Source organism: Mchenga conophoros, linkage group LG4 (genome assembly GCF_057382185.1).
Source record: "Mchenga conophoros isolate Kocher_MC1m ecotype Shallow Benthic linkage group LG4, M_conophoros_male_GT1.1, whole genome shotgun sequence".
Taxonomy (NCBI): Eukaryota; Metazoa; Chordata; class Actinopteri; order Cichliformes; family Cichlidae; genus Mchenga; species Mchenga conophoros.
Genome location: NC_140529.1, coordinates 12,486,903 through 12,503,062, shown reverse-complemented (window position 1 = coordinate 12,503,062; position 16,160 = coordinate 12,486,903). Strand labels below are relative to the sequence as shown.

General features: G+C 42.0%; 1 protein-coding gene across 2 annotated transcripts in view; it reads right to left on the bottom strand.

The window, feature by feature from the left end:
• The window catches only part of LOC146575613 (microtubule-associated serine/threonine-protein kinase 1-like), a 52,752-nt gene extending 45,742 nt beyond the window's left edge, over positions 1-7,010 (bottom strand). For both annotated transcript variants that reach the window (XM_085270377.1, XM_085270378.1), the window contains exon 1: positions 6,133-7,010. In XM_085270377.1, the coding sequence (XP_085126503.1) occupies positions 6,133-6,171 (39 nt within the window). In that variant the 5' untranslated portion in view covers positions 6,172-7,010. The remainder of the gene's footprint in view (positions 1-6,132) is intronic.
• Between the last annotated feature and the right edge of the window lie 9,150 nt (positions 7,011-16,160).

The following is a 16,160-nucleotide window of genomic DNA, read 5'->3' as shown; positions in this document are numbered from 1 at the left end:
ATAGTGAGCAGGGCGCCTGGATGTCAATGGAATTCAGTGACTTGTAGTGACAACTAACCTATAGTAAAGAAATAACCTATAGTAACAGTAAGTGGGTACTAAGGTCAAAATATTTCAACTTTGAGGTGAGTAATTCAAACAACTACAACGGCAGTAATGAAAACCATTATTTAAAATATCTTCATCTCCAAAATTTTATATTAGCCAAGCCGTCTAAAACTTTCCTCTCCAGCTACCTTAGAAGATTTCACCTTAAAGTTTTTCACATCTTAGAGGGAAGGGGTCCCTTTATACGATTTATTTGTAAGTAACTGCAAAGAATCCTCTGATATTATACTGCATGCATGGAAGGCAGATTTGAAAGATGATTTACCTGATGAAGAATTGTTACAAGCATGCTTTAGTTCAGTCCCAAAGGTTAATCATATATTCTAAATTACTACATTATGAATGACTCAAATAGGCAAACAGACAAATAGACATGTTAGCTTAGTGCGCTAACTGAGCCAAATTTGCAGAGCTGGTGATGGCATGCCTAAGAGCAGAATAGCCCCTAAATCTCTTGATTTTCACTTAAGATAAATCAATGAATCACACTTTCTCAAAGTGACATCTTGAAATGTCAGTCCAAGACCCCAAAACAATCAGGTAACAATGATCTAGGTAGCAGCTGTGACTGACTAGGCCAGATCAGACCACCATCTTGCAGAAAATATAAATCCTCAAACAGGACGAGATGTAACATGCACAGGCTAAGAGTTTTATTTTCAAAATGTTTCAAACAAACACGTGCTCAGAATAGCTGAGAACGAATTAATTAACGAACCATTCAACAACGTATGACCTCAGTGTTCTCAGTGACATTCACTGCAGCAAATCACCAAAATGTTGCAAATTCGCTTGAACTATTTGTGGATAGTAGGGACGTCTGCTAAAGAAGCAGAAATAGTTTAGCAGCAACAAGAATAAAGTCCAAATGTAACAGAGGAGCACCTGAACACCTCTTTTGTTCAGGCATGCCTAGACAAAAAGAACCAGCTGGCACACTAAACAAAGTACAGCCATCTATTCATGTCTGAGAGAAAAAAACTGGCACCATGAATATCTTTTGCTGCTTTTCAGAATTATACCTGGGAGTCCAAACTGTGGAGTGAATCTGCAGGTCTGTAGATGATAATTATTCAATCTTTGAATGAAACGGCCTTTATTAACCTCAGAAAATCCAATCAAATAGTTCTTTGTCACCTTCACTTACATTCCGTAATTCTTAGGCATTGCTGTCACATCGTATCTACCTGAATTCCCTTCTTAATCCTCAATTCCATTTAATCTGTTAAAAGGTTACAAGGTGATGAATTGACTTCCTAATTCCAGTCTCTGCTTCATCAGTGACCAGTGTGCCAGAACACAAGCGCACCACTATGCTCCGAAATCGACCTGTGACTCCTAACTGCAGCATTTCCAGAAGATAATATGTTGTTAAGGAAACATGATCCTCACTCCGATCTGAAGCCTGTGCCTTAATTCTCCTGTGGCATAATTAGTTTGATGCAAGGCTTACTGCTCATTGCATGGTTGCGTTTTCTACGTCAGAGGCTGATTTAAAAGCCACCGTCCGAGGCTGATGTTCAAACTAAACGCTCCCCGAGTCCCGCTAATGAAGTCTGGCGGTGGTGAGCAGTGACTGACAACAGATGGGAGGCTCTGTCACAAACATGTCATGCTCACCAATCACAGATTAGAAAGCTACACAATCCTGTGCTGTATTTGCTGGCTTCTCAAACAGGAGCAACTACACTGTTATTATCCAGGTTTGGGTGCGTCCTCTAGGGAACGAAAGGGAAGTTTGAGCTTATGAATGACTGTCTGATCCCCTTTAGTCCCAGGATGTCACACAGTTGACAAGACAGTATGGGAGTCTGTGTTTCAGGACTTTGTATCTATGAATATTTAGATGCAGGGCAATTGTGCCACTGTCTTGTAATAACTGTGGTTTATGCACAATCATTTTGCATTTAGATTAATGCTGGGCTGTTTAATATCTAACCTGCAGAGAACCTGCATTCACAGTCCAGGCCTGTTTTATTGTTGTTTTTTAAATTTCTCTGTGTTTTTCACAGCTCAGGGCTAAAATGTGCAGGGATGTTCAAATTTGTGTTCTTTTTTAAATTATGTTGGATGCTGCTGTTTCATTAAGCTACAGCCAGTCAGGGGCGAGCATCCTGATGCAGGCAGTAAACAACAAAGACTTGAAAGGCCAGTGAATTTTGTCTCCTGGTACACACACTGGCTGCTCATGTAACTCAGCCATAAAATATGCCTTTGCTGTAGTGTCCTTCAAGTCATATTGGCTGCACTACAATTTTTTTAAAGGCCTCAGTGATAATGAAATGGCATTAGTTGAGCCGCATGCCTGTAAAGCACATTGCTGCTCGGTGGGGATGCGCCAGCAAGTTCAATCATTTTGTAGACACTGCAAAGAAAAATGGTGGTGAGCCGGGCAGGGGAGGAACAACAGGGATCAATCAAGGGATGTCATGCTGCTAGGAGACAGTGCCCGGACCTGCCATTGTCTACAGCAGTGACTGACTCACAGATATGAGGCTGACAAAAAGGCAGAGCGGCTGAGGACGAGGCATGCCAAGCATAAGAAAAGATGGTCTGGTGATTTGTGAAAACAACAAGACTGAATAAAAAAATGACATGTAAAAAAAAGATATTAAATATATTGTTTGTTTGTTTTTTACATTAGGGTTATATGATAGTGTAAGAAGCTGGTCTAAGAAAAACGTATTGTAGGGGTGTAACATTGTGATATATGTAAAGGAGAAGTAGAAGAAAGTGCTTTCGGTTGCTCCCCTTGTCAGATGGGGTCACCACAGAGAGTAGCTCAACATGTTTCATTTGGCAGTTTTACACCAGATGCCCTTTCTGACACAACCCCAAAGGGGATTTGTAGATCTGGCTGGAATTGAACCAGCAACCTTTCACTTGCCAACCGAATGTGTTAACCACTTCAGGGGATGGTCTGAGTATTCCAAAAGCTGCTGATCTACTGGGATTTTCCCACACAACCATCTGTAGGGTTTATAGAGGATGGTCTGAGAAAGAGAAAATATCTCTTTAGCAGCAGTTTTCTTGTTGATGTCAGGGGTCAGAGGAGAATGGACGGATTACTTCAAGCTGATAGGAAGACAATAGTATCACAAATTATGATTCAGTAGAACCAAGGTATGTAGGCAAGCCTTGAAGCGAATGAGCTAGAGCAGCAGCAAAAACCACACTGAGTGCCGCTCCTGTCAGCTTCAAACAGGAAACTCAGGCCACGGTTTGGGCTCACCAAAAACTGCACAATAGAACAATTAGTACCAGCTAAGCACTTTTTAATTACCACAGTCTACTTGCTGACCTTTATGACCACAGTGTGATCGTCTTCTAATGGGTGCTTGTCATCTTATTCTGGTTTCTTGAACATGGCAACGTTGGTACAATGGCAGCCTAGCTTCTTCTTAATGATTGCTAAAGTATCGTTTGATCAAGTCATGCAACACAGATATTTTACACAGGAAACAGCTGCAAAGGAGGAGTGAGAAAACCAGTTCAACCAGTTCAACATCATCAAAAACATTCATTTCAGTTAAGCCGTGAGTACTGCAAAACGTTGTTCTGTACTGTAGTTGTGGAATGATTATAGTTACTATTCCTTCAAACAAACAAACCAAAAAATGTGGAAATTACAAATTTCAGTTTGTTTTGTAGCTATTTCACACATCTCTGATGAACCAGGCTTTTTTTGACATATCTTCTGCGTGTTTGCCAGCAAGCCTATTGGAGGTTGTAGTGTCAGAGAGGAGCCAGCATAACGAGGAGCAAAGATCGTGGGTTTTTTTCATGTTTGCCGTGTTGAAGCGATGCATCACGGGTGTGACCCCTGACTGCAACTGCAGGGGAGTGGGGCGTGTCACCATATGGTGCTGAGAGAATGATTGTGTGTGTCTGTGTGTGAAAGAGGGAGCGAGTGACGGCTGGGATGATGAGACCCAGGGGACTGACAAAGCCGCTGATTAGGACATACAGAGCCAATCACATGTCAACGCACAATTTCAGAAACACACACACATTAGAGAATAAAACTCGTGCAAATAGCCCAAATGTGCATATTAAACTAGAAGTCTACGTTGTCCCTCCCTCTACCACACTACCACACTACCCTCCCTCACATATACAAACACTAAATCAATCAGCTGGCCTGCCTCCATCTATAAAATGCCAGGGACTTTGCGAGTGTGACTCTATGATGATTAATTCCCTTACAGCTCGTGTCATACATCACAGCAGCAGAGCAGTGAGCTGAGCAGTGGGGATGATGAGACATGAAACCATCGGGACACCTCACCACTAATCCTCCCCTCATTCCCTTATACCCACTCCCTTTCTTTTTCTTTTTCACAGAGTCGAAGGTCAATTTGGCTTCAAGGAGCTCAGAGTGCGCGCTTACAATCCTTCGTCTTGGTAAACGAAACTGGCAGAATATGAACCGAATGAATGAGAGAAATGAAATGCACAGACTGCATAATCACACTAGCGTGCACAGAAGCCCCACAGGAGGCTGGCTGCAGTCTGCCTGGCCTGTAGGCTCATCTCTCCACAGTTCACTTGACTGAATCAAACAAAGATTGTGGGGTGTGTGTGTGTGTGGAGGGGGGGGGGGGGGGGGGGGTATGACCTGTGGTTAAGCAGGCTGCTTCATAATGGATGAACGCAGTCATTTGAGCACAGCAGATCAGTATGCATGAGTGGCCATTCATTACAACATCTCATTAAAGAGACTTTTAAAAAGTACATGAGTGTGATCCTGACATGAGCTTCACAGGAGGATGTTAACTGACTATACAACAGAAAAGCTACTATTAAAATATGACACGTATATGATACGAATGATGAAAAATATATATGTTTGAGTGTAGTGGAGCTACTATGTTCAACACCAGAGGCACGCTGTGAGTCTCCAGCAGGACAGATGGAGAAACTTTATGAAGGTTTATCTTAAAGAACTACAGTAATGAGAACCAGAACAATACAAGGATAATTAAATCAGCTGACTGACAGGAAGTGAAAGGCAACTTTTACACAATGTAACACAGTTTAACACAGTTTTTGTTCTTCTGATTGCCTTAAAATGCAAAGTTTAAAAAGAATATTATTTCCACAACCTTTGATGAATAAAAAATCAGAGGTTGAGGAACAAGACTTTTGTTACAGTGTTGTTCATTTTGTTAACATAATCGCCCAACACAGAGAAGATTCTCAGTTTGGGACTAGTAGGAGACACAAATCCAGCCTCAAGGCATTACAAGCCAGTGCACTCTCAGTGCTGGTCCCAAGCTGGGATAAATGGGTAAGTTACATCAGGAAGGGCATCCAGAGTAAAATCTGTGCCAGATCAAACATGTGGATCCATCCATTGTGGAAGGGCCTACCAACAACATGTTTTTTTTTCCATTCATTGTCTCTGCTAGAGTAGCTGTGCATGATTCACAATTCAAAATAAACATCAGTTCCTTGTACCCCTCAGTTCATCCTCTGTCTGAAACAAGCTGCAGGAGAACGTTTGAATAGCAAGAGGGTGGGGCTTCTCCAATCCCAACATGCCCATATTAGGGATGTCCCCATTCTTTGATATCATACAGAGCCAGGAGCAGAAAAAACTGTCTGTAAGCCAGCATCTAGAGCACTCTGAAGCTCGATTGTTTGGCTCACACAGATTACTTTCAGCCAAGGCTGACTTCATTGATTGAAACTTCAACCATGTTTAATATAAGGCCCACCAATAATAAGTTAAAGTGCAACAATTCATCTATAATGGCTAAAAAAAAACCCAACAACTTTATTTACAGGTTAATGATGAGTGCTGGGTTTATGAAACACGTGTTAACTTTTCACTTTTAGTGATAAACATTTGCAGTGTCTGCTGGAAAAGTATAGCTACTGCATTCGGCTTCAATGACAGAGTCTGACCAAAAAGTAAAAATAAAGTCTGTCTGAACGTAGTAATCATGTATGACTGTGTTTCTACAACTGGAAGAGGATGGATTTAACACAAAAATCGGATTCCAGCCCAGACCAGCTCACCTGCAGCCTCCGCCGCCGTATTATCCCCGAGTCATCCATGGTGCAGTGACGAGCCGTGTGGCTCTCGGTCGGGATTCCCCTTCACTAAAACAATTCTGTCACCTTACACTAATCTGGGTTGTGACCCAGTGAGGATGCTACTTCCACTTCACGCCCGAACTGCACAACACCAACACAACAACAGCAGCAGCAACAGAGTTCCTGTGTGTCCGGTGTCACGTCGAAGAAGCCCACGAAAACGTGCCAAGAGGTCCCATTGTTTTTATTTAAAAAAAAAAAGCCCCTTAAAATCAGCGACCGTTATTCTCTAAGCTGCACTTGTGATCGGCGTCCTCTGTCTCCTCGGCTGAGTATCACGCCGCTCTCTCAGCGGCTCCTTCTAGGAGCATCCTTGACATTTTCCCAGTGGTCCGTGCGCTTTGATGCTGCCCAGCTGAGCGACTCGAAGGCCCGGAGAACTCAACGTCCATGTGCGATCTGCCGATCCAAACACTGAAGTACTTCGGTCACTTCACGACAATCTCCACGAAGAAAACGTGAGCTCATCTCCACGTGTGGCCACAAAGGACAGCGCGTTCAAGGCTCGGCGAGGGGGGAAAACAAACACTCGATTATTTTACACATAACTGCACGGTGGTACGGACGCGCGTCGTGCCCCAGCCCCTCGGTCAGGGTGTCACTGCCGCTTATTCGCGGCGGAGGAGCCTGTCCGGTTCGGTCAACATCACCTCGTGTCTGAGAGCGCGCGCACGTCCCCTCCAAAAAAACAAAACACACACATTAAGTAAAACTCTTGTTCGTTTCTTTCACCCACCCGTCGTTCCTCCACCCTCTCTCTTCTCGGGTGAAGCGGTTACTTATGGCACCGCAGCAACGCGATATTTGTAGCCCCTTCTTGGGATTCCCTTTCGCCCCTCCTCCTACGCGCGACAGAGACGCTCTTCTCTCCGGGATGAATGGAGGAATATCCAAACACTCTTCCACAGAATCCAGCCCAGCAGGCTACGACCACACACTGGCTGTAGTGGTGCCCTAATTGCTGTTTTGATTTAATTTCCTGAAAGACAGTTTTAGATTGGAGCTGGCAGTTTTTCAGCTGATGTGTGAAGAGGCCTGTTAGAGCCTAAATCAGCACCACAGACAGCGACACGGGATTAAAGTTTTTCTCTTTTGCTTTGGCACATTCATTTCTCATGTGAGAGCATTTTTAAAAGTTAGTTTCTTTGTTTTTTTTAAGACATTTAACGCTTACTTATGAATAAGTGAAGCATAAAAAGCGGTGAACCAGTTGTGTCGACACATAACAGACAACTTAGCAAAGAACCAGTTTTAAATGTTATCTCAAGGCACTTTGTTACAAGTAGTCTGTTTGAAAAAAAAAAACACATATTCTGCTCAAATTCCTTTAGTTGAATCTATTTTTAAAAAAATCTTAAAGATGGCAGATAAAGTTTAGTATTTTTGTACCAACAAGGTGATTCCCAAAAAGATCTCAGCAGGTGTGCAGTGTGTCCAGCAAAAAACTAACACATTGGTTGGTCCATATTCACGGAAGCTTCAACAGAAATGGTCTCAGTGGAAGGGTGGCCAAGAAACTAATCTTAAAGAAGTGAAACAGGGAGAGAAGGCTGAGAAAAACTGTGGAGAAGTATTTCTGAAGACTGCTTGTCAAGAAAGAGTTCAGAGATCAGGCTATGTTGAAGTGTAAAGACATGAGGCTAAAGACTTTTGCACATTATTCTGTATCACAGTGTAATCAGAGCTGGATAATTTGACATCCCGACACTTTATTTAGCCACAATTTCTGATTGGTCTTAGACCTAATCCTCTGCATTGCAGCTTTAAAGAGATAGAAAAGCCATATGTCCTGCACCCATCCTCTACCTTCTCCTGAAGTTCAGTATACTCTGCTGTCTGCTCCAAACATACTTACCGCTCCTACTCTTCCATGTGCAGGGTGTTCCTCCTGTAAAATGTTTGTCCAAGCCTCCATGTTCACTAATTGTTGTAATGGTTGCGTTCAGTTTCTATAAATGTGTTCTACAGTAGTAATAATAACACCTGTTGGCAGATTTCCCAACATGACACAATCAAAACAAGCCACGAACAACTCTACATGCATGTTGTTCGCAAAGACACACACAACCAATAATTTGCATACTCTTGGGCTTTTATTGAAATGTGCAAAAAACTATTTTAAAATACAAATGATGTCATCTGTCTTCTGATAGTTGATCTAAAGCAATGAATATAAACTCTTAGGCATTTCCGGTTGCACCACTCTGACCTTTCATCCACGCTGTGACGCAGAAAACAGGATTATTGTGCATGGAGAATAAATGTACCGGCATCAGATATCAATAACTGTCAGAATGTATATCAAAATCTGAAAAAGGCATCATTTCTGGTTAATGCTGGTGTTATGGGAAAAAAGATTTCCTTCCATTACCATCCTTCAGAGACAGACAGACTGGTGCCCCTTTTGGCAAAGTCATTGCGTAATGCTTTGCTGGAGATTAGGACTTTCACACAGTTTTTATGTAACATATGGTCCAAACTGCCCACACAAGCATGGTCTCATCCGTGCCAGACACAGCAGGATATCTGCTGCAAAGCATTGAAGCATCCAAACTCTGCCCACACTGGTCCATCCAAAAGGAAATGGCCAGGAAGGCTGCGGGGATGCTGTTGACAAGAACAGTCCATCTGCAGAGAATTCATATGCGAGATTCTCAGATAAACAAACAGGTCATCTGACTTCAATATTGGCTGATTTTTTTCTATTCTCAACAGGTAAACCAATATTTTACATTAAAAACAGCATACCTGTATTTATGGATATCCATCACTGTGGCCCAGCCCTGAATACTGTAAATGGATTCATGGTTTCCAGAAGAAGAGCCACCCCCCCCCCCCCAAACAAACAAACAAACAAACAAACAAAACAGATTGCTGCAAATGCTTGAAATACATCCATGCCGCCCTCACTGGCAGAACTTTGGTGATCCCTTAGTTTTTCCTTTATAACCATAATCAGCTCAAATGCGTGTCCAAATCTAGAACACAGGGTACTAGCACTGTTGTACTGTCACATCTGTAGCTGTTATACACACACACACACACACACACACACACACACACACACACACACACACACACACACACACACACACACACACACACACACACACACATATATATGATAGCCAGCATGACCGAGCCACATGTAGCTGTTACTTGACCACATTAAGTCATCGTGAGTCTTAAAGTCCAGCATTTATGCGAAAGATAGGATGTAAATTGTGATATGGGCCAGCTAATGATTTCTGAGCCACGTCTGGCCTAAAGGACACTTGCCAGTGCTTGTAATTGAGCTAGAAGTGCAGAAAGTTGCCCAAATCAGGTCCAAATGTGTCTGCTATCAGTCACACATAAACAGGCATAATCATGCATTGCACATTTGTTTTAGTTAGTCCTATTGACTTTGTAAAAACAGTAAAATCTTTAGCTGTCTGAAGCATTTCTGATTATTCTCTGTGGTACAGAAGTAGCACAATGCACGCGAGCACTCTTAAATGTCCTTATGTGTTTAGATCTTAGTGTAGATGTCACAAATGTCTAAGCTGTAAAATCAAACAATACATCTCTCTGCAGTATCACAATGTTTGCGAAACCTTTTCAGAGAAAAAAAAGGCTCCTGTAAGCGGGCTGTTAGATTAAATGGAGCTGTCAGGGTCGTCTGGCTGGGAGTCACAGAGCCAGATCATCTCAGTGCTGATGGCAGTGGTTTGTTCTGTAGCCAATGTGCTGCCTGAACCCTGATAAACAGGCAAAACTGTCCCAGCACTGTCAACATCTCATGCACACAAAGCCTTATTGTCCTCCCACTCCCATTCAGCTCTGTTACAGCTTTGAATGTCCCTTATGCTGCAATAAAGCCAGAGGACACATAGCAGGTAACAGAGGCCATTAGCCTGTCCTGCCGCAAAGGCCGGATTGAGCCTACAGTTAAAAATCTTAAGAGTATGTGGAAGTCTGGCTGGAAGACATGCTTCTGTGAGTTTCATGATTCTGTCATTATGGTTGCTTTAGGACAAACTGCCGGTGCTTTGCAGCCACTGAACGCAGAAAGGATGTGGCTCTCATAGCTTCTTACATAATGGTTTTATAATCCCTTTGAGCTCTGAGACAAACAGCTGCTCAGTTTTGTTTGGAACACGAGCTGATGTTGCTGTTTTGTTCATCTCCAAAGGACATCAAGACTCTACCACCAGCCTGTGTTGCACTCACACTTGCCTTTAAAGCAGGATTGCGTTAATGTGAAATTACAGATCGCAAACAATCTTCGTCTCCTGCTCATTACTGGCAAAAATTGTCTCTCCTAAATTTCCATCTTATGTGCGAATTCCTGTTTCTCCCCCGCTGTTGTAAAAAAACAAATATTTTTGAGCTGTTTGGGTAGAACATGGCCTTTAGACTGGTAAAGCATTTTTTAAGACACATTAAATTAGAAATAACAAACAAGAAAATAATTAATTCCATCCATCCAGGGAGCCCAGACCTCGCTCTCCCCAGCCATCTCCTCCAGCTTGTCCGGGGGAACACCGAGGCTTTCACAGGCCAGCTGAGACATAATCTCTCCAGTGTGTCCTGGGTTTGCCAACAGAACGACATCATCTGCGAAAAGCAGAGATGAGATTCTGAGATCCCCCAAATGGAAGCCATCCTCCATAAAAGTTATGAACAGAATCATGCAGGTAGAGCACCACTATGCCCTTCTGAGTCGCCTGACAGCTTGCCACACACCCGATATTATATTAAGCCACTACACGAGCCACCTTCCAGTTCTCTTCACCTCTGGTGTCCATCATCTGGTTCGGGGGTTACCACCATGACAGGCCGCAGCTCGGTGCAGCAGCTTCAGCAATGGAGATGCTGAACACAGTCCATTCAGACTCAGTGTCCCCATTTCCCTCAGAATGCTGTTGAAGCTCTGCCGGAGGTGAGAGCTAAGATTTCGCGTACAGGGGAATCTGCCAGGCGTTCCCAGCGCACCCTCATTCCACCCCAGGTATGTCCAGCATTATATTCATAAACATATTCACCCTTATGTTTGAACATGGTGTTTGTTATGGACAAACTGTGGTTTGCACAGAAGTCCAGTAACAGAATACCGATGGGGTTCAGATCTGGTAAACCGTTCCTCCCAGTCACGCCCCTCCAGGTCTCATATTCGTTACCCAATGAAGTCTCCCAGTAAGACAACAGACTCCCTAGTTGGAGCACCCTCAAGCACCGCACCCAGGGACTCCAAGAAGGCCGGGTACTCTAAACTGTCATTCGGCCCATAAGTGCAGATGACAGTCAGGACCCGTTCCCCGACCAGAAGGTGCAGGGAACAAACCCTCCAATCTACTGGGAAAAAAACATACCTCCATCTCCAACAGGCTGCAAAATGAAACTATATATATATAAAAATAAATAAATAATAAAAATAAATAAAAATACGGAGATAAAATAAATTAAAGTAAGATAAAATAAGACTCACGACATTTTTTAAAACCCTTCCCATCACAGACCAAACCAAATGCCCTCGCTTTCCCTGAAGGTGACACCAACGGAGACGCACAGCTCAGAACTCAGAAAGCATCGCAGTGATTCAGTGATGTGACTTATGAGTGATGTTTCTTTCCCTGCCCCAAGGAAGTAAAAGCACACATGGTGACTGTATATCACACACACACACACACACACACACACACACACACACACACACACACACACACACACACACACGCACAAATAGACATTACAAAAACACAAAAAGGATGTGGACAGATGGGAACAGCGAGCCTTTCCATAACCTCCTCCCTCATCCAGCAGCAGCAGCGTTATTCAAAAAATGAAAAACATACAGCTGCAGTTTGTCACTGCACCAGGCTCATTTTTGTCACATATTTTAGATTTGATAGATGTTTTTGGTTTTTATGTTGTACTGCACTCGGTTACGCTTCAAGTAACCCATAGTGAGGTCTTTTATGACCCCAGTCATATTACTACATATTACACAACAATCTTTCATAATCTTAGACAGGAGTTGGCCCATTGCTGGGGCAAGGATAATGGAAAGTTGTTTGGAGATGTAAGCACTCCATTGCATTCCTCTCTCTCTCTCTTTTTTTTTTTAATGTAACAGTCTTAGAGTTGCAAGACTTACTGCTCCAGAAGCCTGAAGGCAGATACTTTATTTCCAGACTGACAATGAAAACAGCTCAACTGACAGAGATCAGTGTCAGCAATAATCCGCATAACAGTCAGCTTAATCCTTTATGGATAGAAAAAGATAGAAAACCACAATTAATTATATTATTTAAGATATAAATGTGCCAACATTTTAGAATATCTCCCATAGATAAATGGATCAGTTTAGGTATGAGAAATACAAACAGAAAAAGAAACATCAGCTACAGGATTGTTTAAAAAAATGTGTGTGGATGCTTAAGCAGCTATCAGCCTGACTGACTGTTGTTATTTGTTAACTGGCCCACCCCCAGCAATTCTACAACATTAGTACACAGCAGTAATGTGAAACTCCATTATTTCATTGAGGTAATGCCCCCCTCTCACTCCGCTGTAAATCACCACCATGACTCCTTGTGGTCAAACGAGGCAGTGCAGCCGAGCCATCTTCAACTCTGCTCAGTGTTTCATGGTGCTCTGTGTGCTTGCAAAGGTTCCCTTTGGTTTATTTCATGCCAAGACATTGCAAGTAATCGTACAACATGCCAAAGAAGAAAAAGAGCAAGGATTTCTACTGAATTACAAAAAAAGTGGGGGAAGATTGGTCACACACTTATCTGTATGCTTTATTATAGGGTCTACCTTACAATATAAAGCGCCTTGAGGCGACTGTTGTTGTGATTTGGCACTGTATAAATAAAACTGAATGCACTGAATTGAATTGTTTAAAGCAATTTCCTGATTGCCTTTTTTAATCGATTATTTCACTTTTAGTTGTTTATTTATTTAGTCGACTTATCCTTTGGGGAAACAATTCTTATCTAGGTCAACAGGAAGTCAGAGCAAAGGTTTGGGTCTATTTTCACACTCATTGAAAAGAACACGTCACTCTGTGCATCAAATAAATTAGACTGAGCACCAGAGGCACAACTTAATCTGTAAGACGATCACAGGGTCACATTAAGGGCGCGCGCACACACACACACACACACACACACACACACACACACACACACACACACACACACACACACACACACACACACACACCTAAGATCAAATTAAAGCAAATTTGTCCATGTTGGTGTAGATAGTTTTAAGTCATTGATTGTCTCGTGTTCCTGTTTGGAAAAGTGGAAATTCTTTGTGCCATATGTGGAACAGCTGTCACGGAGGATAAAAGTATTTATCCCATTCTGTTTTCCTCTTTTTATCTTTCCATCTTTACTTCCTCTCTCTTTATGCTCCGTGCTTTAATTACACACCCACGGACAGACGTCACCAATTAGAGGCTAGACGGTGGCAGCAGGCATTGTGGGTAATCCTGATGGTCTCAGTGTCTTATTCTGAATCAGAAGGCGCTTCTCCAGCTGGCAGTCTAAAGGCTTTGCACAGCAGGACATCCCTAAACCCACATCAGTACCACATCACACGCTTGTGCTTTGGACAAACGCACTCAGTGAGAGGACAGGCCCATTCATAATCACACCACGCAAAGAAGCAAGTTAACAAACACCTTTACTTAATTCCTAAGTAGTGCACAGACATAAATATAGGTATCCAGAAATGTAATACCTGGATGTGTACAATGTATTTATATAGATCAATTACACCAGTAGGCAGCTTTAAAAAACTTCATGACCTACCCAAACTCTTAATAATAAACTTCTATTATTAAGAGTATTCATATTTTACATATAAACATCTCCTTTAATGGCATCACTGATTTCAGTCAATCTGTTCAGTGCACTAAATGTTTATTCTTCTTTCTTTAATAGCAAAATTATATATAAAAGTCAATAATCCCTCCATAAGACAAAACTGATATTCAGAAATTACTAAATATTCTGGACTAGGAAGCATATACAAAATGAATGAAGGAGGACCCAGAATTGAACTATGGGGAACTCCATATCGAATTGTTATTGTTTGGTCTTGAACTTATTAAAAAACACTAGTTAGTGATTAAGATGCAAACTAGACCACTGTGTAGATGTTGTTTGATTTGAATAGACTGTGCAGGGTTCTGTTCCAGTTTAATTTGGATTATTAAAGTACTTCTTTGAAGGGCATTGCAACAGAATGATGTTGAGAAAGAGCTGGTTGTCTCTTTTGTACAGCATCAGTTGAGCAGGGAGATAAACCGAGAGGAGAAGAGAGGAGAAACTGGAGTATTTTTGTTGTGTTATCAGGTGTTATCATGAGGACTTAGCTGAAGCATCAAAAAGACAGAACTGTTAACAAAGTGACAGAGAACAGAAGAAAAGAAGATGTTATCAGAGTAATGTGGGGTTGTTTTGCGAGATGATGATTTGATCAAAGTTATGGCATTGTGTGTGTGAGTGCATGCGCGCATGCATGTGTTCATGCGTGCGTGTGTGTTTGATACAATATGAAGGGTAATTGGGCTTCAAAGCAGTACTGGCACAGATCCAGCTAGTGATTTTAGTCCCTCAGACAGTTGATGAACAGACCTACTTACACACGAAAACACACGCGCGCACACACACACACACACACACACACACACACACACACACACACACACACACACACACACAGCTAAGCCTATTACAGTGACCAAAAGAGTCGTGCAAGAATATATAGTAACATCCAAAACACAGTGCACAGATGCGACTTTGTGCTTAGACTAACACCTGATGTTTGAACCTGGGACCTTTACATGTTCTCCACCTGTTTGCAGTTCATTTTTTAAGAAATCAGGGTTAATGACATACACTAAAATTCCCAGAAAGTTGAGATCTTTAAAAACAATCACATGAGCAGTGGATTGTATCACTCATGTAGAGGAGCGATTAGATGGTGCAAAGAGGCGTGAGGCCAGAACTGCGGCAAAAAAAAAAAAAATTAAAGGGGAATGCTTTATCTTGTCTATTGATCTGCTTGCACTGAGGTGTCATTTCAGAAGTAGAATAATGGGATAAACAGTGCTGTTTGTCAGGAGATTCTATAGCCATCCATCTACAGCTGTAGAGCCTGCGCTTGTAATACAGACATGAATCTGACCTGATGTCTGTGATAGATTTTCCCAAAGCTGTGCACATGGAGGCATTCAAACCCTTTAGTTTGGGTCAAAAGTTTGACCCTTCAAATATGCTGCTTCATCAACATATCTGCTCATAACTCTAGATAGAGGAAGAATCTATGTCGGGGATGTCAAACATAAGGCATGGGGACCAGAATCGGTCCTGGAAAGACTGATTTGTCCACCTGGACGGCTTTGGAACACACGAAGGATGGAATTCATTTTTGTTTTACAACCTTTCCTATGGATGAAGACTTCCCTCACAGCCATTCATACTACATCAAAGTATTAACGTATCTACTATTGAACTTATTAAAGGATTAGATGTGTAAGTAATTAAATGTGTAAGTAAACTTCTTCACAGAAAGTGAAATTTCACTGATTCGGCCCTTTGAAGATCAAATTGATCCAGGATGTAAAAGGATGAGTTTAACACCCCTGCCCTCTATGTATGACCTCACTTTTCTGGTGATTTCATTATTAGGAGAGTGAATAGGATTAGATCAACAGCAGTGTCCCATCAGAAAGCAATAGGCTGGTTATGGTGAGGGTGATGATGAAGACAACAATGTGAAGAATCAGCTGGCATAAAGTTTGCATCAGTAAGTGAAAACGCTGTTAATATAGTGCAAGACTGTCTACAGCAAAGTGTTGTTTTCAAGCCTCGCTTTTAAAAAAATGTATATTATATCTGTGAAATATGACATTTTAATATTATAAAATAAATCCCAAGAGTGATTTT